Source organism: Gamsiella multidivaricata, assembly GCF_025024155.1.
Source record: "Gamsiella multidivaricata strain RSA 2152 chromosome Unknown BC939scaffold_6, whole genome shotgun sequence".
Classification (NCBI taxonomy): Eukaryota; Fungi; Mortierellomycota; class Mortierellomycetes; order Mortierellales; family Mortierellaceae; genus Gamsiella; species Gamsiella multidivaricata.
Genome location: NW_026251714.1, coordinates 118,304 through 138,842, shown reverse-complemented (window position 1 = coordinate 138,842; position 20,539 = coordinate 118,304). Strand labels below are relative to the sequence as shown.

At 47.7% G+C, this 20,539-nt stretch overlaps 8 protein-coding genes across 8 annotated transcripts; 5 read left to right on the top strand and 3 right to left on the bottom strand.

Moving 5' to 3' along the window:
- The first annotated feature begins 2 nt into the window (after positions 1–2).
- Positions 3–1,413, top strand: BC939DRAFT_438448 (linker histone H1 and H5 family-domain-containing protein). The gene is made up of 3 exons (XM_051553840.1): positions 3–209; positions 597–998; positions 1,145–1,413. Exons 1-3 carry the CDS (start codon positions 51–53, stop codon positions 1,259–1,261), a joined length of 678 nt encoding a protein of 225 aa, XP_051416383.1. The 5' UTR covers positions 3–50; the 3' UTR covers positions 1,262–1,413.
- Positions 1,414–3,482: 2,069 nt separating this feature from the next.
- Positions 3,483–5,461, top strand: BC939DRAFT_438443 (calponin-like actin-binding protein). The gene is made up of 6 exons (XM_051553839.1): positions 3,483–3,647; positions 3,946–3,981; positions 4,102–4,208; positions 4,347–4,545; positions 4,702–4,979; positions 5,075–5,461. Exons 1-6 carry the CDS (start codon positions 3,563–3,565, stop codon positions 5,141–5,143), a joined length of 774 nt encoding a protein of 257 aa, XP_051416382.1. The 5' UTR covers positions 3,483–3,562; the 3' UTR covers positions 5,144–5,461.
- Position 5,462: 1 nt separating this feature from the next.
- On the top strand, positions 5,463–7,397 carry BC939DRAFT_438437 (P-loop containing nucleoside triphosphate hydrolase protein). Its single transcript, XM_051553838.1, has 7 exons — positions 5,463–5,488; positions 5,608–5,668; positions 5,807–5,892; positions 6,032–6,607; positions 6,710–6,934; positions 7,054–7,173; positions 7,328–7,397. Exons 1-7 carry the CDS (start codon positions 5,486–5,488, stop codon positions 7,349–7,351), a joined length of 1,095 nt encoding a protein of 364 aa, XP_051416381.1. The 5' UTR covers positions 5,463–5,485; the 3' UTR covers positions 7,352–7,397.
- Positions 7,398–8,046, bottom strand: BC939DRAFT_438436 (uncharacterized protein; the record flags this gene model as incomplete). Its single annotated transcript, XM_051553837.1, has 1 exon — positions 7,398–8,046. A coding segment is annotated over exon 1 (224 nt), but the record flags the coding sequence as incomplete, so codon positions are not given.
- Positions 8,047–9,220: 1,174 nt separating this feature from the next.
- BC939DRAFT_473419 (uncharacterized protein) lies at positions 9,221–11,391 on the top strand (the record flags this gene model as incomplete). Its single annotated transcript, XM_051558347.1, has 4 exons — positions 9,221–9,951; positions 10,030–10,271; positions 10,365–10,508; positions 10,604–11,391. The coding sequence occupies 4 exons, from the start codon at positions 9,221–9,223 to the stop codon at positions 11,389–11,391; spliced, it is 1,905 nt and encodes a 634-aa protein (XP_051416379.1).
- Positions 11,392–11,788: 397 nt separating this feature from the next.
- On the bottom strand, positions 11,789–14,900 carry BC939DRAFT_438432 (serine/threonine-protein kinase orb6). Its single transcript, XM_051553836.1, has 6 exons — positions 14,436–14,900; positions 13,571–13,829; positions 13,184–13,425; positions 12,795–13,059; positions 12,409–12,650; positions 11,789–12,273 (listed from the first exon to the last, which is right to left on the bottom strand). The coding sequence occupies exons 1-6, from the start codon at positions 14,717–14,719 to the stop codon at positions 11,976–11,978; spliced, it is 1,590 nt and encodes a 529-aa protein (XP_051416378.1). The 5' UTR covers positions 14,720–14,900; the 3' UTR covers positions 11,789–11,975.
- Positions 14,901–15,438: 538 nt separating this feature from the next.
- Positions 15,439–17,162, top strand: BC939DRAFT_473417 (uncharacterized protein; the record flags this gene model as incomplete). Its single annotated transcript, XM_051558346.1, has 4 exons — positions 15,439–16,012; positions 16,121–16,191; positions 16,307–16,868; positions 17,035–17,162. The coding sequence occupies 4 exons, from the start codon at positions 15,439–15,441 to the stop codon at positions 17,160–17,162; spliced, it is 1,335 nt and encodes a 444-aa protein (XP_051416377.1).
- A 161-nt stretch (positions 17,163–17,323) lies between these two features.
- On the bottom strand, positions 17,324–19,629 carry BC939DRAFT_438429 (fatty acid hydroxylase superfamily-domain-containing protein). The gene is made up of 5 exons (XM_051553835.1): positions 19,037–19,629; positions 18,827–18,843; positions 18,668–18,729; positions 18,365–18,519; positions 17,324–18,235 (listed from the first exon to the last, which is right to left on the bottom strand). The coding sequence occupies exons 1-5, from the start codon at positions 19,431–19,433 to the stop codon at positions 17,403–17,405; spliced, it is 1,464 nt and encodes a 487-aa protein (XP_051416376.1). The 5' UTR covers positions 19,434–19,629; the 3' UTR covers positions 17,324–17,402.
- Between the last annotated feature and the right edge of the window lie 910 nt (positions 19,630–20,539).

Below are 20,539 nucleotides of genomic sequence, written 5' to 3'. Positions count from 1 at the left end.
GTCAGACAACCAGACAACCAGACAACCAGACAACCAGACAACCACACAACATGGCTGCTGCAAAGACACGCGACACCACCGCCCCTGCTGCCTCGGTCGATTCCACCAAGGCAACGACCAAGGCGACCCCTAAAGCTAAATCCAAATCGGCCACTGCCCAGACAAAGACCCCCGCTCACAAGAAGGATGCTGAGCACCCTCCTTACAAGGTAAAATACTCCCATAATCTCACGGACCACTTTTGTTTGTGCGATGTATTTTCAGCGAAGGGTCGCGATGTCGAAATCCGTTGTAATCGTCTTCAGCCGCCAGATGATGCAAAGGATCGAAATCATAAGCGCCTCAGGATGCTCTTCAACACGAGCCCCAGTTTTGCCACATTTCGTGTGGGAATGTGAAAAGTCGCCTTCTCGCCCCCCTCATCAATATTCGAGAAAATTCTGACCAGAGACGTAGGCGTTAAAAAAAAAAAAAAAAAAAAAAAAAAAAAGCCCCCCATGATCACCCCCACTCTATTCATGCGCACTACCCGACTCGGATCCGCCTCTTCCAGCAATGGCTGCTAAACTTCGTTATGATAAAATGGATCCATATAGGAGATGATCATCGCCGCGCTTCTCCATCTCAAGGAGCGTAATGGCTCGTCCCGCCAAGCTTTGAAAAAGTACATCCATGGAAATTACAAGGTCGGTGACGGTTCCGATGTCCACCTCAACGCCGCTATCAAGCGCGGTGTCGAGAGCGGTGACTTTACGCAACCCAAGGGCAAATCTGGTCCTGTCAAGCTGGCAAAGAAGGAACCCAAGAAGAAGGACGTCAAGGAAAAAAAGGAGTCCAAGGAAAAGAAAGTGCTCAAGGAAAAGAAAGAGGTCAAGGAGAAGAAGGAGAAGAAGGAAAAGAAGGAAAAGAAGCTTACTGTTCCCAAGAAGGACGCTGCTGCGACCAAAAAGACCGCCACTGCCACTAAGAAGGCCACCGTCAAGAAGGATAGCACCAAGGTAACGATATCGATTATCATTGAGATCGAGAGTGGGTTACCGGACCCTATCTATGGCTCCCTTGTGCATGTTCCATGTGACCAGGACGCGATATTCACACGACTTTTTTTTTTTTTTTTTTTTTTTTTTGCTCTTAAAATCATCAGAAGGTTGCCCCAAAGAAGGCTACCGCTGCAAAGGAACCCAAGGCCAAGAAGACTAGCACCAAGAAAGCCGCCAAGGGGGACGCTGTCGCAGCAGGAGCAGATGTAAAGTCCCAATAAGTAGCCGGCCTCTGTTTTTCTTCACCCAGCTCTCTTTTATCTGTTCTTTCCTTCCTGCTCCTTTTCGCTTCATCCAACTGATAACAATCCAATGATCCAATGCATGCATGCATGTGCACTCTTGTAAATAAATAAATTCGCGTTATATTTTCTATGATTGAACAACAATCGTGCAAAGAGGACTTCTATGATGAGCAACTGGAAGAGCTTTAGGATACTGCAAAATGACTTTGTTAGAAAGCCAAGGCTTATCGTCGTTATGTCAAACTGTACTTCTTGGGCCTCTAATTCCATCTTCTTATCAGCGACTCGGCCTAAAGACGCCGGCCGCCTGAGCGCCATGATCCAGTCAAGGACAGTTCGGCTACGTTCCTGAGCTGCGGTATGGTCCTCGTATCGTTGATCTATGGAACTGAACACCGACCTTATTGTCCAAGGTGTGATGCCTGTAACTCATCTCTATAGTGTTGTATTCGCTGATCTTGTATACAGGCTTGCAGACTTGTTGTCTCAAAATAGTGAAATGGTTAAAGAAGCATACAACACTCCTTGAATCCGTGTGAAAATACATCTTGCCTATATTCATGCAAGTGCAACGTACTGCACCATCCTGGCCTTCACCTTTGAATGCCAATAACCACCATTTTCTAGAGCTCTGCTATTCCTAATCAAAATATATACAGCGCCTTGCAACCCATCCTTATGATGCCACTCATCCATCAATGGGATCCAGCGGGCTTGTCCTCCTTGAATATTGATATGTCACGCATGAGTGACATCCCGTTGATTCTTTAGCGCGAATATCTGTTAGAGGACTAGAATAAACAGATCTTGTATATCGATGTTGGTGTCGATTATATCAGGAAAGCTCCGTCAAAAGGGCATATAGCCTATAATGCGTTCCAACCCGCTTAATCCTTCTAGTCATGGTGTGGGCTTGGAATGCATCCCTTGTTTATTTGATTGCAGCAGCACAGCCCTTCATGTACTCATCTTTGGAGTGGTCCGTGCCTGAATATCGAGTACGGACATGGTTAAATTTAGGGTTTGCGTTATACTTTTTTTTTTTCAAAGGTGGACAGCCTTATAACGTCTCCCCGCCTCTATTCTTCAAGATCGCTGCCTTAACAAAAGGTCGATTGTAATGTCAGTAAAGGTCCCCTATGTTCTCGCAGAAGCTTTTCTGAACCGATTAATATCTCGTTCGAAGTATAACGATCCAAGATTACCCTTTCTTGAAAACCGAGTTGTATGATCGTTCGTTGTGGCGATCGACTACGTTCAATGATGTAAACGATGGCCATAACGTTTCAAGATACCCTAGATACCTCACATCCCATGAGGCAGCAAACAAGAGGGGTTGAAACTCTCTGTTTAGAAATGAAACAGCATGTCGGATCGATGGGCGCAATATCTTGGTGCTTGTCTAGACAATCCATTACAAACACCCCTTTTTAACGAAGATATGTCTTGCCGTTGTTCCAAAAGTACGATAGCAGTAGTCCTAAGGGCGATTCTCTTCCAGGTACGTATTTAAACATGATTGAGCCTCCCGTTAACGCTCTTTTTGAGACCTGTTAGTGGTAGATTCGAATTCGCTATGCTTTGCCGTCTTCGCATGCTATTGCCCTTGTTTTCTGGTATCCGTTTTTGGTGTCGTTTCAAATGAGAGCTACGCGAATGACAGTACAATCTGTTGACGCATTTCGTTCTCTCCTTGAAGTTATCCTTTACTCTGTTACTGTAGTGATCTGCTTTAATAATATTGGTGCGTACATTGCAAGAACCGTTACTTACTTCCAGCAGCCATGATTGTTTAGGGTACTGCGAGTAAAGTAGGGAAGAGATGTAGCTGGATGCACACAGGATTTTATCTGATTCCGGGTGATTCGCATCCGGATGTATATACACTCCCTGATCATCTTGTTGAGAGATACAACTAGGAGTGCTAATGAACTATGAGCGCGAAATAATAGGCGAATATGAGTGCGAAACGTGGTCCTGCACCATCTGTATGTGTACGGCAGTTATCTTTCATACAATAGTCAGATACCTAGATACTTGATAAGGTACACACTCAAAAGCGTATAGCACACACCTGTGCGCCCATATGACGGACGCACCCAGTTTACTGTTAATTGCATTTTGGTGTGTCGCCGGAGATGCAGGAGAGCACACACTCAAAGTTGAAGTAGCCGTTGCTATTTTTTCCTTTGTGAACCTGAACCTCATCCTGTTTTTTTCTTCTTCTCTGTAACCTCCCTTCATCAACTAAACACCCGATCCTACAAAGCAACCATCATGTCTGAAAGCAGAGGAGAACTCATCGCCTGGGTCAACGAGCTATTGGGCCTCAACTACACCAAGGTTGAACAACTCGGAACAGGTACACCCACACTCTCACTTGCTCAACAAAAAAACACTTTGTTCATTCATCTCCTCACAGCTTGCGCAAGAGTCATGAGACAACCGGAACCCAGGATCCCTGTCATCAACTTCAGGAAGATGAATCAGCCTCAACTTGGACAACTCGAGGCGCGCTCCCGTGGGAGCAGCATCGCGTCTATGGATGTTTCAGGAGAACTCCAACAGAACCGATGTTACATCCATGGTTCCTCATCTTGAAAATACCCAAGTCGACAGAACTGACACCCCTTATTTCTTTGCTATGTCCACTGTGATAGGTGCCGCATATGTCCAAATTATGGATTCTATCTACGGTATGATGGCCAGGACTTTCCCGACGTTGAAAAGGATGTCATAGCGGCTGTGTTTTTTCTCCCGCTGTGCGGCGTGCATGCCTCTCACCATCTTCAATCCTTGTTTGTTTTCACGTGCAGGCGACCTTCCTATGTCGCGTGTCAAGTTTGCGACCAAGCATGAATACGAATACCTCGGTAACTACAAAGTCCTCCAGACTTGCTTTGCCAACAAGAAGGTCGACAAGGTATGATGGCACCATTGGGCGTCGAAGCACGGAGAGAATTCAATCTATCATTGTCTTGAGACAGGGCTCAATCGCCATCTCTTTGCTCTGCTTCTAGCTGATTCTAAATATTTCTTTGCGCAACAAATCTATAACTAGGCTATTCCAACTGATCGCCTCATGAAGTGCAAGATGCAGGACAATCTCGAGTTCTTGCAATGGCTCAAGAGATACTGGGATCGCAACTTCCCTGGCGAACCTTATGATGCAGTAGCACGCCGTGGTGCCGGTAACGAGCCCCTGTCTGCCGCCAACAGATCCACCACCGCCCCTGCCAGGAGACCCATGAACAACGGAGGTAAGGCAGCTTTTCTATTTCCATTATCGACTCCTCACCACTTCTGTTCACTTTTCCTATGATTTTGAACGCTATTCGCTTGGAGTACTAGGAAGAATCTTAAGTGAATCCCTGAATTCCCGTAATCTTACATGTACGCACCTTCGTTTCTCTTAGCCGCCAACCGCTCGATGTCTGGACGCGACGGCCACCTTTCTGCTATCGCCAACAGATCTCACCGTGGACCAAGTCCCGACCACACTGTTATTTTGAACTTGCAAAAGGAACTTCAAGAGGAGCGCAACACGGTTGCTGCCCTGGAGAAAGAGCGTGATTTTTATTTTGGAAAGCTCAGGGATATCGAGGTCTTGATGCAGCAAGAGCTGGATCGGGCCCCCGACTCTGGTGATAGCCCTCTGTTGAAGGACATCCAGGCTGTTCTCTACAGTACAGAGGTAAGCAGCACCTGAGAGTAATTTTAGTTTGATCCGGTTGTTCAATTGAACAGTATCTGACAGTTGGTCCTTTTGCTTTGTTTATCACCTTTTAGGAGGGATTCGAGATCCCGGCTGAGGAGCAGGCTGCTGGGGCAGAAGAATACCCTGACGAGACGTTCTAAAGCGGATGTCGATTGCAAAAGATTGGCAACAAGCTTCCCTACCCCATAATGTGTTACCTTGCGTCCTTTTAGTTGCATTTCGTGAATTGATAAAGCAGTTTTTTTTTTCTACATAGCACTTTTTTTTTTAAGTCCTTGGGCCATGTTGTCTTTTTTACTGCATACTTTTCTCGCATACAATTTTGTGTCGAATGTTGGTGTTCTAAAAGTTGGGCGCATTTGGAGCATGGGAGGAAAGGTAGTCTGCACACCCCTTAACAACCTTCACCAGAGGCCAATAAAAAAATACAGTTGCTCCAAAGGAATCAATCACTCTGACCGACCACCTCAAGCTATTTCACAATGGTAATGACAGACACCGACATGAAGCGACAACCCTGACGATGAGACGCGTAGCAAGGAAACAGTTCGACAAAGTCTGCATACTGAGTAACGCGGATGCTTTTTTTCGATTGCATGAATAGGGTATTCTGGAAAAGATCGCAGATATCGAGAGGGAGATCTCGAAGACGCAGAAGAACAAGGGTAAAAAAAAAAATAAAAAAAATAAAAAAGAGCTGATTAGGAATCAGAGAGTCAAAGGCAGACAAAGCAAATTGAGGCGAATATGGCTCTGACAGAACCATGGTATTATTGTCTCGATATTTCGCCTCTTTTACTTAGCCACGGAGTACCACTTGGGTCTGTTGAAGGCCAAGTTGGCCAAGTACCGTGTCCAGCTCCTGGATCCTGGCAAGACTGCCGCCAAGGTATGCCCGATACCCTTCAACACTTCTCAGCATGGCTTATTTGCATCGAAAATATCCAATCCAACCGTACAATGACTAACACACGACCATTCGTACTATCCATGACCTCGACGGCCTTTTTTTTTTTTTCTTTTTGCAGGGAGAAGGATTCGATGTCATGAAATCAGGCGATGCCCGTGTAGCTCTGATCGGCTTTCCTTCTGTGGGCAAATCCACGCTTCTGAACAAACTAACAAACACACATTCGGAAGCTGGCGCATACGAGTTCACGACGTTGACATGTATTCCCGGAAAGATCGAATATAACGGCGCAAACATTCAACTGCTGGATCTGCCAGGAATTATCGAGGGAGCCTCGGCAGGCAAGGGTCGTGGTCGTCAGGTTATTGCGGTCGCCAGAACCGCAGATCTGGTCATGATCATGTTGGATGCCACCAAATCTGCAGCGCAAAGAGAGTTGCTTGAGACGGAATTGGAGGCAGTCGGGATCCGTTTGAACACACGGAGGCCTAATGTCTATTTCAAGATCAAGACGGGAGGTGGCATCAGCTTTAACGCGACTTGCAAACTCACAGCTCTGACGGACAAGATGGTGCAGCATATTCTTCACGACTACAGGATCTTCAATGCGGAGGTGCTCATCCGCGAGGACATCAGTGTCGACCAGTTCATCGATGTCGTCCTCGGCAACCGCAAATATATCAGAGCCATCTACGTAAGTGCACCCAGACACTCCAATTACATTACAAAGCAGGATGTTGAGGAGGGTAACCGTATCAGCGTTACTAACAGGAAAACATCTTTGGTGTTGTTGTAGTGTTACAACAAAGTTGATTCAGTTACGATTGAGCAGGTGGACGAGCTGGCGCGCACGCCGTACACAGTCGTTATGAGCTGCGAGCTGGACCTCAACATGGATTATCTGGTTGAGACGATCTGGAAGAACCTTGCCCTATTACGCGTATATACCAAGAAGAGAGGCGAGTACCCAGACTTTGAAGGAGGACTCATTATCCGTGCAGGATCGACAATTGAACATGTGGTACGTATCTGGTAAAAGGGCTATATTTTCTAGTGTCTGAATGGTGAAACTACTCAAAGGCAATGGTTCTCTGATTTTTTTTTTTTTTTTTTTTTTTGGTCGTCCGTCCCTTTATATAGTGCCACGCCATTCACAGGTCGCTGGTGGCAGAATTCAAGTATGCGCTTGTGTGGGGTCGATCTGCTAAGCACAATCCTCAGCGTGTGGGTCTGTCCCATTTGGTCGAGAATGAGGATGTGGTAAGTTGCATAGATGATAGAATACGAGCGATTATTATTCTTTTTTTTTTTTCTGTGGAACCATCCAACCCCATGCGATCGACCATGTTTGTTGACACTTTAGTCCTTTTTGTTTTCCTACTATTTTTTTTTATTTTCTATTTTTCTTTCATAGATTCAAGTGGTCAAGCGTCGTTAGAATAGGGATCGAGTCAGCGAATAATAAAAAAAAAATACGTATCCAATATATCCAACCTCACATATACCGATCGAATCTGCGAGGAGAATGCATTCCAGTGATTTGTAGTCATCCATGGAGCTCCTTCACTTTGCCAACGGCTCAGAAGACATAAAAGGGCTGTATATATTTTCCTTGTGCGCGCATTTCTATTGTTTACGTAAATGATCTAGACTGAGATCCGGCAACCGACTCGAGGTTGCTCAAAAGAAAAAAAATTGGTGGGAAATCGATATTCACAGATACTCCTCGGTGGTAAATCGGAAATTCTATAATGTGGTTAGTAGACTAAGTCTACCGTAGATCAAGAAGTGTCAAGATTGTTCAGAGGAAAAAAAAAATGCGCGGGAACTTGGAAAAGACGAATGGATCCACGGTTTTGTGAATTAAAACAACGAGGCCGGAACAGGGTTGAGCTGGGACCCCTCCCCCTCCTGGCGTTCAGGTCCAGTGTTGATGACTGAAACCAAACCCATTGGAAAGATACCCTGCTGATTGTGCGACGGACGATGAAGGCTGCAGAAATACAAAGTAGCATGTTCCATCACGCCAACATGGGAGAACTGGAAGACACGCAGGGGCAAAGGGAAATTGGACTGGCATGCAGTGACCAGATTCCAAACCAGGCAGGGGCAACCAATCAAATTTATTTCAAGAGCAGCTCGAGCGAGCGAATCTTTCACAAGCGCGCTAAGCTGCTTACAAAATCCTTTTTGGCTCAAACCTTCGGTAGCCTATATACTTTTTGCTGAGGCACAGTAAACCATAGACCAGCATTGGTTGTTGAGTCTTGGGGGGGTGGACGACTGAATGCCCCGATACTTTGCTCTAGCTAGTGTGTGGGCGGTCTTTCCTATTCGTCTTTTCTCTTAGCTTCTTCATGCTAAACTAGTCTATCCGCCATTTTTTCCTTCTTTTTTGTTCTACATTTTTTCCCCTCTGTCTCTCCCTCATCACACCATTGATAGGATGGGGAATGGGAGGATGGGGATGGAGGACGGGTGGAAAATAGAAAATAGAAAACCGTATCCAGGCTGCGTGCATACATATCCTGTTACGATCTCATTTTACCCCTGGGACAGTTTGCTTACCCCTGTCTGGTGTTTGCACTCGGACCCGTCAGTCCTGTCTCTGAATCCGGTCTTTGTGTAACCCAATTTCAGGAAAATAACCGAGGGGCACAGGCAGCTGGCACATAGCCGTTTTAAGGTTCAGCATCAGGGACTTGTTTCAGTCTTAGACGCGTTATTCTATAACCCAGCTCAGCAGCTCGCCTCTCCTGGGCGGTTGTTTATTCAAACAAATCAAACAAATCGTGTGCAGACACTATTTAAAAAAAAGAAAAAGAAAGGGGAGATAATAATTTACTGAATTGAACATTGAGCATAGACATGCTTAGAGGGGAGCGGGAAGGCGAGCTGTCGACGGGAATGTTTGATGACCCAAGAGGCTAAGCTATTTGAGGGCTCCCGTACATGTCTACCATATCCTCTCCCACCTCAGCATATATAAACTCGACCCCTCCCACCTAGCGCGTCTTTTTATTTTCTCCCTCCCTTTTTTCTAGTCTTACGCCTCTCTCCGTCACTTTTTTTTTCCTTTCGTTGGCAACGACCCTTTTGCTTCATCATTACCATCCCCCATCCTCGACTTCCCTTTCAATCCTTCTCTTGCTTCATTATTACCAGTTTCTCTTCATTTTCCTGTACATATACTTCCGATCCCACATACTCCTCCTCCTTCTTCCCCCTGGGCATCCCAGCTTCCTCCACACACATTCTCTTCCACATCCTACACATTCTCTTTCATATCCTCCACAGCCTCCTTCACATGAAAGCCCTTCTTTTCACACTGGCGACATTAGTCGCTGGTTCTCTCGCACAAGCACCAACAACCAATACAACGACAACATTGTTGCCTGCTCCAAAAGGCTTGAGCGGGCACACTGTTTCTGTAGCCAACAATACACTCTTCATCCACGGTGGAGCTGGCTCAAGTGGCAAGCCAAGCAGCACAGCATACGCCGTCTTCCTCAACCCAGACGGATCCTTTCCAACCAGCGGCGCCAGCTGGAACGCTACAACCGACCTCAGCGGACTCACCCCCCGGAAAAATCACATCGCTTTCTCCACTGGTTCCTTCATCTATAACTGTGGCACTGATGGGGCCCAAGGCGATATGACTTGCGATCAATTCGATGTCGTCTGGTACAACAGTACAAGACTCACAAGTTTGCAAGGTGGAGGGCAAAACAGGGGCGGTATGGCCGCAGCTCAAAGCAATACCGCCGCATATGTAGTGGGAGGGTCTTCTGTTGGTACTGCTACTGGCTTTAGCAACGTTACGACGACCACGAGTGTAGTTAACCTGTCTTCAGGACCCTTGACAAGCATGAACTGGAGGTCTGCCGCCCCTGTGGGTCTGGCAACCAGATACCATACAGCAACTTTGGTCGATGGTGTAGGCGTTGTGATCTTGGGTGGGCAACAATCCACCGGAGGAGCAGCCGGTTTGTCCACTATACTTTTTTACAATACCAATACCTCGACCTGGGATTCAAAGTAAGATATACGCGCTGCTGGGTAATGGCACGTTCTTATGAGGCATGCTCATGGTGACTAATTTATCTTTTATTATAGAAATGTGAATACTGCATCACCGGCCAGCCGTTATGGACACAGCGCTGTCGTCGATGCTAGCGGGAAAATCTTCGTTTATGGCGGGTTCTTAACCACAACTAGCGTCGCCCAGAGTGATTTTTGGTATCTTGACACCGCCAAGCCCGAGTGGTCATGGACGCAGCTTACTAGTGTCAAAGCTGAGTCGCGCGCCTTCCATACGTCAACCATGATGCGTGATGGCAAGATTCTGCATTTGTTTGGTAAGTCGAGTTTCTATAACAGCACAAGAGCATCTTTAAATATCTGCATTCAACCAACTTACCCTAAACTTCCTCAATCGACTCGTATCGTAGGGCAATCTGGTCAAAATGCGAATACCATCCTCGACACCTATTCGTTTTTCGACACCGTGACCAACCAATGGATCGACCCCCGGCCCGCGCCTGCCCTTGTCAACACGACCGAGTCCCCCTACACGGTGCACCCACCACCTTCAGGTAAGATAAAACCCCATGCCCCCGGTTGGCTGCATGCCACGTCAAAACAACCCCGCGAACAGCTTTTCATTGGACCGTTCTTTTCTCCTTTTCAGTGCCCAACGCGCCTCCAACAACAGTGGTCGGTAATAACCCTCTTACTCCACCTGATTCCATATCCTCAGGCAACGATGGCAAGCCCGGCTCCGGATCGTCCTCGTCCTCGACCGGTCTGAACGTCCCGATGATCGCAGGTGTCTGCGCTGCTGGTGTGATCCTCCTCTTCCTGATCATCGTCCTGATCATCCTCCTCCGTCGTCGCCGCAACCGTAACCGTCCCCAGCATTACGCGACCGGCCCCATTGTGATGGAGAAGAAGTACATGGACAGCCCCGCATATGAGGAAGAGGACAAGTCGAAGCAAGCCAAGGCGTTCATGATCCGCCGCCCTCCAAGTGTTTACGTCGTCGATGACCAAGATCCCGAGGACGATATCCCGCATCCGCATTACAAGTCCCAGTACTATGGCGACCAAGGTCCGCCCTCGACGAGCGGTCGTGTGTCTCCAAGTGTGGCAGAGTATGAATTGTTTGGCGCGAACCGTAACACGCTCTCGACTGTCAGCTCTGTGGCAGAGAGACGACGTTACGTCGAGGAACAGCAGCGACAGCTCAGAGAAGGTTACGAGAGTGCTTACAATCATTCGCCACCTTTTGAACCTAATAGTAATGAACGGGACCTCCACAGCGTCTACGAGGACGACGAACAGTCCTATGCGAACGGCAGGAACAACAACAATAACGCTTCTGGTTCGACCGGCCCTCGGTACCCAAGGAACAACAGCAACTCCAGGCGTGGCCAGCAGGCCTCGTCGTATGACCCCGTTGATGACTATCTAAACTGAGTCCGCTAATTCTCTTTCCCCCCTCCCCCCCTACATCATCATACCCATCATTTTTTTTTAAAAAAAAATAAGAAAATAAGAAAAACCAAAAAAAAAAAAAAAAAAGAATACATCCCCCCCCCGCCTACCTCCCCAGTTACAGTATCATAGTCCTTTCATGAATGTTACCTAATAAACCCCCGAGCGCGACTCAGTGTAATAATATTTCTTTTCCTTTTGAAAAACATCCTCCGAGCTCTTTAAAACAAAATCTCGCACAAAAAAAAATTAAATAGAGAGCCCTAGTTCGACATGTAGAATGAGTCGGATGAGGCAAGTGCATTAGCCTAGCATTGCTTCTGTAATCATTGCAACACCGCTCAAGGAATGACCGCACATACCCCCTATGTTTGTAATTTTTTTTTTTCGTAAATATTTATTTCGCTGCTCAGCTCCAGAAGAAAAATAATACAAGTTACACAAACAGCGGTCAGTGAGAAAGAGAAAAAAAGAGAGAGAGGGAGTAAAAGTGTACGTGCGTGCATACGTGCGTGTGTTGTGTATTGCTAGATGTATATAATTCGTAGTTTGTAGTTTCTCTCTCTCTAAAGTGCATTGCGCTTCGTCAAGGACTCGAACCTCTTGAACGTGTACCCTACAAAGGCCAGATCCTTCTGTTTCGAATCCTCGCTAACCATATAGTCGTGCTGTTCCGGATGGTCCGGTACTTTCTCCAGATCCTCGGTCGGGAAATAACTCGTGTCCGTGATCGACGTCAACACCGGCACAAACGGGGACTCCATCCGCCGGATATTCACCCAGTCGACCCCATGGAAGAACGGATGGCCCATAATCTCCTGCACACTGTTGCGGCCCAGTCGCATCTCGGGTGCGCAGATCAGTCTATTCGGGGCAAAAAGGGAAAAAAGAAATAGGTCGTTAGAGCGAAGTTAGCTTTGTTCTTATCGAACAGTAGTAATAGTATATAAAAAAATTCCCACTTCGAAGCAGCTTATTAAAAAGTAGCTTGCTACGCACCTGCGGATAAGATCCTCGGCATTAGGCGTGAGATGCACATCCTCTGGGAAATACAATTGTTCGCGCCAGTTCATGATCTTGCGGTATGTCTCATGCGCGTTCTCGCTGCAGAAGGGTGGGTATCCGACGAGGCACTCAAACATGATGGCCCCCAATGACCACCAGTCGCACTCCTGACCATATCCCTGTTGCAAAAAGATCTCGGGTGCAATGTAATCTGGCGTTCCTACTGTCGAATACGCCTATCAAAGATGGGACCACACACATACACGCACATATCAAAGAAAGAAATTACATGGTGAATGATAGGGTTCATAATCAGACACAGTGACATTGCGCGCGCGCGCAGGGACCATCAAGTCGTTGCTGCTGCTGCTGCTGCTTACAAGGGTACGGCGGTTCTTTTTCCAGGTCGCCAACTTGTCCTTGCTGGAGAACGTCAGGTTGATGGCATCGACTCCGGCTTCTAAAGAGATAACCCCATCATTGCCGTTGTTGTTGTTACTACCGGAATTGCCCTTGGCCTGACCATCCAACAGCCGCTGGTAAAACTGCGAGTCGTGTGTCTTGTGGAACCCAGTCGACAATCCAAAATCCGACAACTTGATGTGGCCATCGCGGTCGATCAAGATATTGTCAGGCTTGATATCTCTGCAAAAAAAAAAAAAAAAAAAAAAAGAAACAAGAGAATTGTACATCAACATCTACTCAAAAAACTCCTGCTCAAATCTTGGCGGCGACACTGTATATCCCAAATGAGATTCCTCCTTTTTACCTGTGGATAAAGCCCATCTTGTGAATGTCCTCGATGGCGAGCACACACTCTGCAATATAGAATCGTGTCACATCCTCCGAGAACGTGTCGTACTTGATCAGCATCGTCATCAGATCTCCACCGGGCAAGAACTCCATGATAAGATACAGGTACTGTGGATCCTGGAACGAGTAGTACAGTTGCACCACCCATGGCGACTCTGACTCTGCCAAAACATCTCTCTCCGCCTTGACATGGGCCAACTATGTTAGACACGGACACGGACATGGACAAGAATGTAGCCATATCATTAATAAACGCCGTGCTCGTTCGTCTTCCTAGACGCTAGGCAGGTCCAGAGACCGATATGGGGACGAATCAGAAACATAAAGTGCCGTCTTTCCTTACCTGATCCTTCTTGAACATATCTGCCTTGCGAAGAGTCTTCATGGCATAAATCTTTCCTGAATCCAACTTCTGGACGAGCCGCACCTCTCCAAAGGCGCCCTTTCCGATCACCTTGACAGTGACAAAATCATCCAGGCCTAACCTTGTCCTGCGCAACCTCAGAAACTGTGATTCCTTGCGACCTAACGCGGTCAATTGACGGTTCTTTCGCTCTTCACTTCCTTGCTCTGTCTCTAATCGTGTCTCCAGCTCTACGCGCCTAGTTGGGTGTGAAAGGAAAAGAGGGGCGAGGGGTGAATGAATGCGATTAGTGGGCGACTATGTTATTGGGGGAGGGTTTCGTTATATGCAATAAACCACAAAGATGCAGTAAAATGAGGACAGGCACAAAGGGGCAGGGGGAGGGGTGAGTAGGTGGGCCAAGGAGGGCAAAAATCGCCTGTTGTCAGATATGTTGCAAGTGGCTCTCAAGCAACCATGCATGCATTCATTTTGCTCCGTTAAAGAGAACAACATCCTGTAGCGTTTCATCGCGTCGCCAGCCTCAATTGCTCGTGCCATTCTTCTTATCTGCAGTGCACTGTGCACCAGAAATGCATGTAGAGAAACTCTGCAGCTCTCCCCCACGTATTATCCCAGCAAAAAATAGTAAGTGATTCGCGTCTCTTTTTCACCCCTCACTCCCCCCCCTTTTTTTTTATCTTTTTTTAAGCGCGTTTTGTAGAAAAAGTTATGCCAATTGCCCTTGGGTCGGCATTGCTAACCTGAAAAGATAAACCCATCACTCCAGGCACAGATAAAGAAGACACAGCTGTGTACGCTCAGACAAAGACAAATGGCAAAGACAAATGGCACCCTCACATACCTCTCGTTTCTCTCAATGGCCTGCTCCAATTGCAGGCTGTAATGATGTTCCAGTCGATACTTGGCCGCCGTGGACTGATCGATCGCAGACCTGGGGAACCCCTCGGTCGAGCGATCAAACAGGTTCTCAGAACTGGTGCTCGCCGCTGCGGTTGTCAATCCTCCGCTGTATGGCATATTGCTGTTACTGTTGCCTGGAGGGGCAAGTTCATTGGCACCCCACTGTTGCTGGGACGGCGGTGGTGGTGCTTGAGATGGTTGCTGAGACTGGTATTCGTATTGCATAGCTGAAGGGGGTTGGTCGAGAGTTGCAAGCTGATAGAGGGGTGAATCACCTCGAGAGGTGAGTCAGACCAAGAAGTGGGAAATGAAGGACAGTAAGAAAAAAAGAAAAAAAGAAAAAAAGAAGGAAAGAAGATGGAGCTGAATGAGGACGGGTGAGATGGGGAGAAAGAGAAGGGGGAACGAGGAGGAAGGGTGAAGTAGCCGCTTCAGGGGGAACGGGAAATGAAATTGGCAAAGGACCAGCCAGAATAGGGCACCGCTCTATCTTTCTCTCTCTCTCTCTCTCTCTCTATAGCTCTATAGCTCTATCGGTCTATGTCTAAAACAGAGGGGGAAGCGGGACAAGGAAGACAAAGGGTCGAGGCGATGGAACGAACAGGTGCAGGGAGGGAGGGACTGCAATGGGGCGGAGGATGGGGGTTCCAAGGGAGAATGCGATGGGCGATGGGGCACACCAACCTTATTTGATGAACCATCACCCAACCATTGTCGCCATCGTCCCCGAGGGACCAAAAAAAGCACCGCGGGCAAAGGAACGTTGCCCTTAACAAGCCACTGCAACGCCCAATGAGCGGTGTGGCAGCATAAGAAGGTTAAGCGTGCAAGAAGGCGCTGCCCTTCTCACTCCATCTTCTTCATCAGTCCTACTCCTCATCAACTGAGAGGACCACTCCATACTTGACCTACCGGACCCAGGACATCACCACATATCACAAGTCATGGATACTACCTCGGTCGAAACCGCAGCCTCGGCGCGTCCTACTTCGGGCACCGCGGCCGCAACATCCAAGGATACCCCAGACCCATCTTCAAGCACGACCGGCACAACGGAACACGTGCAGGACATCAAAAATGACACCAGTGGAAACACCTCAGCATCCCAACCCGCCACAGAGCCTGCCTCTCAAAAAGACCAAGTCCAGGAGAAGGCATCCGAGCAGACGCCGCAGTCATTCGCCGCGGCCGTGTTCCCGGGCTTCAACCCACCAAAGCTCAACACCTCGGCTTTCTTCTCCTCTATGCAGGGCAAGATCCAATCCACGATCGCCAACACCAAACCCCCGGCCCTAAATATTCAGGCTCCACACCTGGAGAAGGTCGACTTTAAGCAGATTCAGGCTAGCACGGAGCAACTGGCAAACACGACCAAGGATTGGGGATTCAGCGCGTTCAAGTCGTTGAGTAGCGCAGCCCAACGCGTCGGTGCGAATGTCACCCAGGGAATCCAAAAGGAACATGACGACTTTGTCAGGCAAAAGAAGTTGGAGACCGTGGCGCCCCGTGAAGGAACAGGTACGGGGTGAACAAAATGGATGAGCGCGAACATGTTTCCCGTCTTCAACCTCTATGCCACCTTGTGTCTAACTTTCTGCTTCTTGTGTTTTTTTTTTTTTTTTTTAGAAATACTTCCTGCTTGGGCTGGAATGCCGGACGAGGACAAGATCAAGGCGCGTATCCTCAGTCTATCAAAGGTATGCCGTCGACCTCTTTCCGTTCAAACTCTACGTCTTTTTTTTTTTAAAGGGCAGATGCTAATAACGGAACACTACTATTTTTTTTTATTTTTATTTTTTTATTGTTTTTTAGGACAAGAGGAACTTTTTGCTTCCACCTCCCCCAGGAACCGACTTTGTGTTTGACATGAACGTCTACTCCACCACAGCCTTCGCTACCTTAAAGCAGGATCCCAACCTCAACAGGATGCGCTTTAGTCTCGTTCCTAAAGAAATCGAGGAGCTCGTCTTCTGGCGCAATTACTTCTACAGAGTTTCACTCCTCAAGCAATTCGCCTTGGCCGCAGCATCAGGGGGCACTGATTCACTGGCAGATCTCGCTTCGGATTCAACCACAACAGAGAATGGCGCTGAGAACGGTGGTGCCGGTTCGGATCATAGACGATCGCTCTCGGTATCTTCGGCATTAGGGTACAACATCTATTTCGGAGGCGATGATGTGGATGGACCACCGAGACGCTCGAGACCCAATTCTATGGTTGCGAGGTCAAATGCAAAAGATGCAAGTGCTGCTTCTGCTTCTGCTCCAACTACTGCTGCGACAAGGAACACAGGCAAGTCCGCGGTCAAGGACACGGAAAGGAAATCAGAAGTGCTGTTCGAGGCTGAAATGCCAGACCATGACGAGGACCCTGGTACGTTGGGTTATGACTCGTGTAATCGAAAAAAAAAAAAAAATGTGCATTGGATATTCGTTAAGGCTATTGTATTTAATGATATCTTCTTATTTTCTTTCTCTCGTTGTTGTTGTTGTTGTTGCTGCTGTTGCTGTTGCTGTTTGCTGAAAAAAATCATCTCTAGATGCATGGCTCGAGAAGCAGCTCGCTTCCGGTGTCTCGATTGGTGGCGAGGACGACGCAGATGTGGATGTTGGGGATTGGGAGAAGGAGCTGCAGAACGAACTCAAGGATTATGTGGAAGGATCTTGATCTCTGCTTACACCGACGCTTTTTTTTTGATTTTTTTTTCTCTCTTTCCAGCATCTGTATATCTTACATATTACATATATCGCACGGCAAATAAAACTGTTCACAACATCAATACTTTTTTTTTTTTGCTTTCATGTCAATGAGTATGATTTTATTTTGCTCCGCAATCTCTTTCTCTCTCTTTTTTTATTACTATTATTGCTATTCTTGGTTTTTTTTCCTTCTTTTCATCTGAAGCACCTAGTTGGTCTTGACCTTCTCGTCAAGCGACTTGGCAGTCGACATATTGGTCCAGCCAGATCCCAACTTGTAAATATTCCATCCCAAAAACAAGCTGCTCACAAAGAACGTGTCCGCAACCATCAGTGTGCTCCGTCTCTGCCAATACGTCTGCTCATAGTATCCCGATCTTGCCACAAACTCTGCCAAGAAGAAGATGCCCAACGTCCTTGCCAATTCGGCCTTGAGTCCATAAGGCTTCGCATCCATCATCTTTGACAGCGCGACCAACGAGATCAAGAACGCAATGCAGACCCCCTGGGTCTGCCACAGGGGCAAGATCTTGTATCCCTCTGCCAGCAGAGCGCTACCGACGACGATGACGATCGTAAAGTGAGCAGCAATGTAGTAATTGAACTTTGAGGGCAACACGGGGTCGTACTTCTTGGGTGGGTTCTTCAGATCGATATCGGGGATCTCGGACAAGAGGCCCGTGCGGGGTACGCCAGGGTGCCAGCCAGGACCGTAAAAGACCACCTTGAACTTGTTGGCGAGACCAGGTGTGATCCAGAGCATGTTCCAAATATGTTTGAAGTGACTCAGCTGGATCGCGACAGGGTCGAAGGTGTTGATGGGGTGGGTCAATCCATAGGCGACGGGTTCTTCGTCCTCTTTGCGGGCGACGACATCGGGGTAGACGCGCTCATCGGCGTAGGTTCCAAACATGCGGTCCCAGATGATGAGTGTTCCGGCATAGTTCTTGTCGATGCAGTAAGGGTTACGGCCATGGTGGAGACGATGGGCGCTAGGGGTATTGATGATGTACTCGAGCCAGCCTAGACGGGGCACGATTTCTAGAAATAAAAAAAAAAAAAAAAAAAGAGATCACGAATGCAGATATGAGCTTCTCGGGCTTCTTCGGCTTTCACCTGTAAGGTCAATCAAAAAATATCGATACAATCAAATATGCTCGAGGCCCTTACCGGTGTGGATCCAGAACTGGTAGAGTAGGTTCAGTTGTGTATGGACCGCAAATTGAGAAGGCGAAAAGACCAGGGCCAGGGGAAGGTTGAAGATGAAGGATGTGTAAGTCTGGACCAGGGATTGGCGCAGCGCCGTTGATACATTGTAATATTCACTATTTTCATAAGATCGATCAGAACCCAATAAACGTGTCAGATTTTGGGAGTCGGGTGCAGCCCCTTGCATGTTGTGGACTGGATGGACTTTGAGCATCAACAAGAGCAACAACAACAAATAAACAGGAACGAGAGCAAGGGACGAACCTGCTGTGATGGACTGAATGGCCGGCCCAGAAGATGTTGACCTCGTGGGCTGCGCGATGGAACTAGATTGAATTGAAGACGAACACATGTTCTGTGAGCAATTTGGTCCGAGGCTGCGCGATGGCCATCGTAGATTCATTAACGGAAGCCTGAACCTACCCAGTAGTATGCAAAGTCTGTTGACGAAAGCAAGAGCCAGCCAGGGTCACAGTTGGGTATGGGGTACATATGTTTGGGCGTTAGTGAGACCCCGGCGTAAAGTCAAACATTGCTGCAAGGGATCATTTATTACATGGAGCCTGCTGCTGCTCTCAAGATTCATCATAATCGATGGCTCAGCTGCGTCTTTGTTTTTGTAAAAGAACCTACCAACAGCGAGGAAGCATCCAATCCAGGTCGATAGCTTGAAGGTATCAAAGGCGATGGACTCGATTTTGTAGTGGTCCCAGATATAGTTATAGGTCACCATCTGCAGACTGCCTAGGAAGAAACGCGACATTTGCTGGATCGATCCCGCGCCTAGGGATCCGATCATGTCGTTCAACCTGTATTTGCCCTGGTCCCACTTGCCGTCGTGGCGCTTGAGACCCTTGCCCTGGTCCTTGATGATGTAGTAGACGAGTTCTGCAAGGACGAAGAATACAAACCAGGGCGTCGCATCGGCCACATAGGGAGGTACTTCTTGTTGGGTACGGAATGTTGTGGCCTTTGGTGAGACGAAGTAGAACATTCGTCCGAGGGATTCGGCGACCTTGATGACCGTCATGTCCGAAAGTCGTCGCTTGGTGGGAATGAGGGCTGGAAGAGGGTTAGGGAATGACCTGAGAGGGAGGGTTGAATGAGAAGGAGGAAGAGGAAGGGGCGGTGGTGGTAATGACAGGGGTATTAGGTGCCAGCAAAGCTATGGAGAAGAACGCCGACTCTTTATAGCCGAACCTGGCTCCCTGGGCCGGAAAAGATGGTTTGTAAGGCCTATTACCTAAATAGGAAACAGCACATAACTCGACCCTGGCTTCGTGCGACTAGGAAACGCGTCCTTTCTTTTCCATCAGGACATCTTTAGTGGAGGCTGGATGCCATTTAGCTGGCCTCTGTTGTTTTGTTCTCCTTGGACATTTATGCTCCACCTGTACTGTAGGTCAAAGTAAAAGGCAAAAAAGTATAAGGAAAAATCCTCTTAAATCAGAATTACAGGAAATGAAAAAGAAACAAACCATGTGCCTGCATACCTTTAGCCGAGGAGCAACTGAGCCGAAACACTAGCTGCTCACTCAAGCGGTCCGACCTGGAATCATGCATGATGCTGCAGATCCTGCTTATCGTCATCCCCTGGATTCTCCACATCCGAGGGCTATCGTGCGTTCATTTCATTTTTCTCTCCGAGCCCATCTCGCGAGTAATAAAGCGAGTGTCTGATAGACACAGGACAGGCGGCTAGAACATTGAAGGGCGGCAATGGCCCCTGTTATTGGCCTATGGAGTGCGAGCCAATGATCGACGAGTATGTGTGGAACCGGAGTTGCCCTGAGAAATGAGAATGTGTGTGTGTTTTGGTATGGATGTGCTGTAGTCTACCCAAGGGGGGAGGGGAGGGGGAGGATTGGTTGAGTATGGGTATGGGGCTGTGTCTGTGCCGTAGTTTTTTCTTTTGCTGCTGTCGGTTGGACAATGTGGCAATGATGACAGTGGGAATGAAGACCCTTAACGGGACATGTACAAGCAGACAGGGAATAATATTGAATGGGCTCATTCCATTTCAATTGCACCAGAAGAAGAGAGTTCAGAGTGCGTTTGGATGTCCACGGAGCACTTTTCGTTTTTCTGCCACGGGCTGCTATTCTTAAACCAAACCTTATATCCCTGATACTCCAT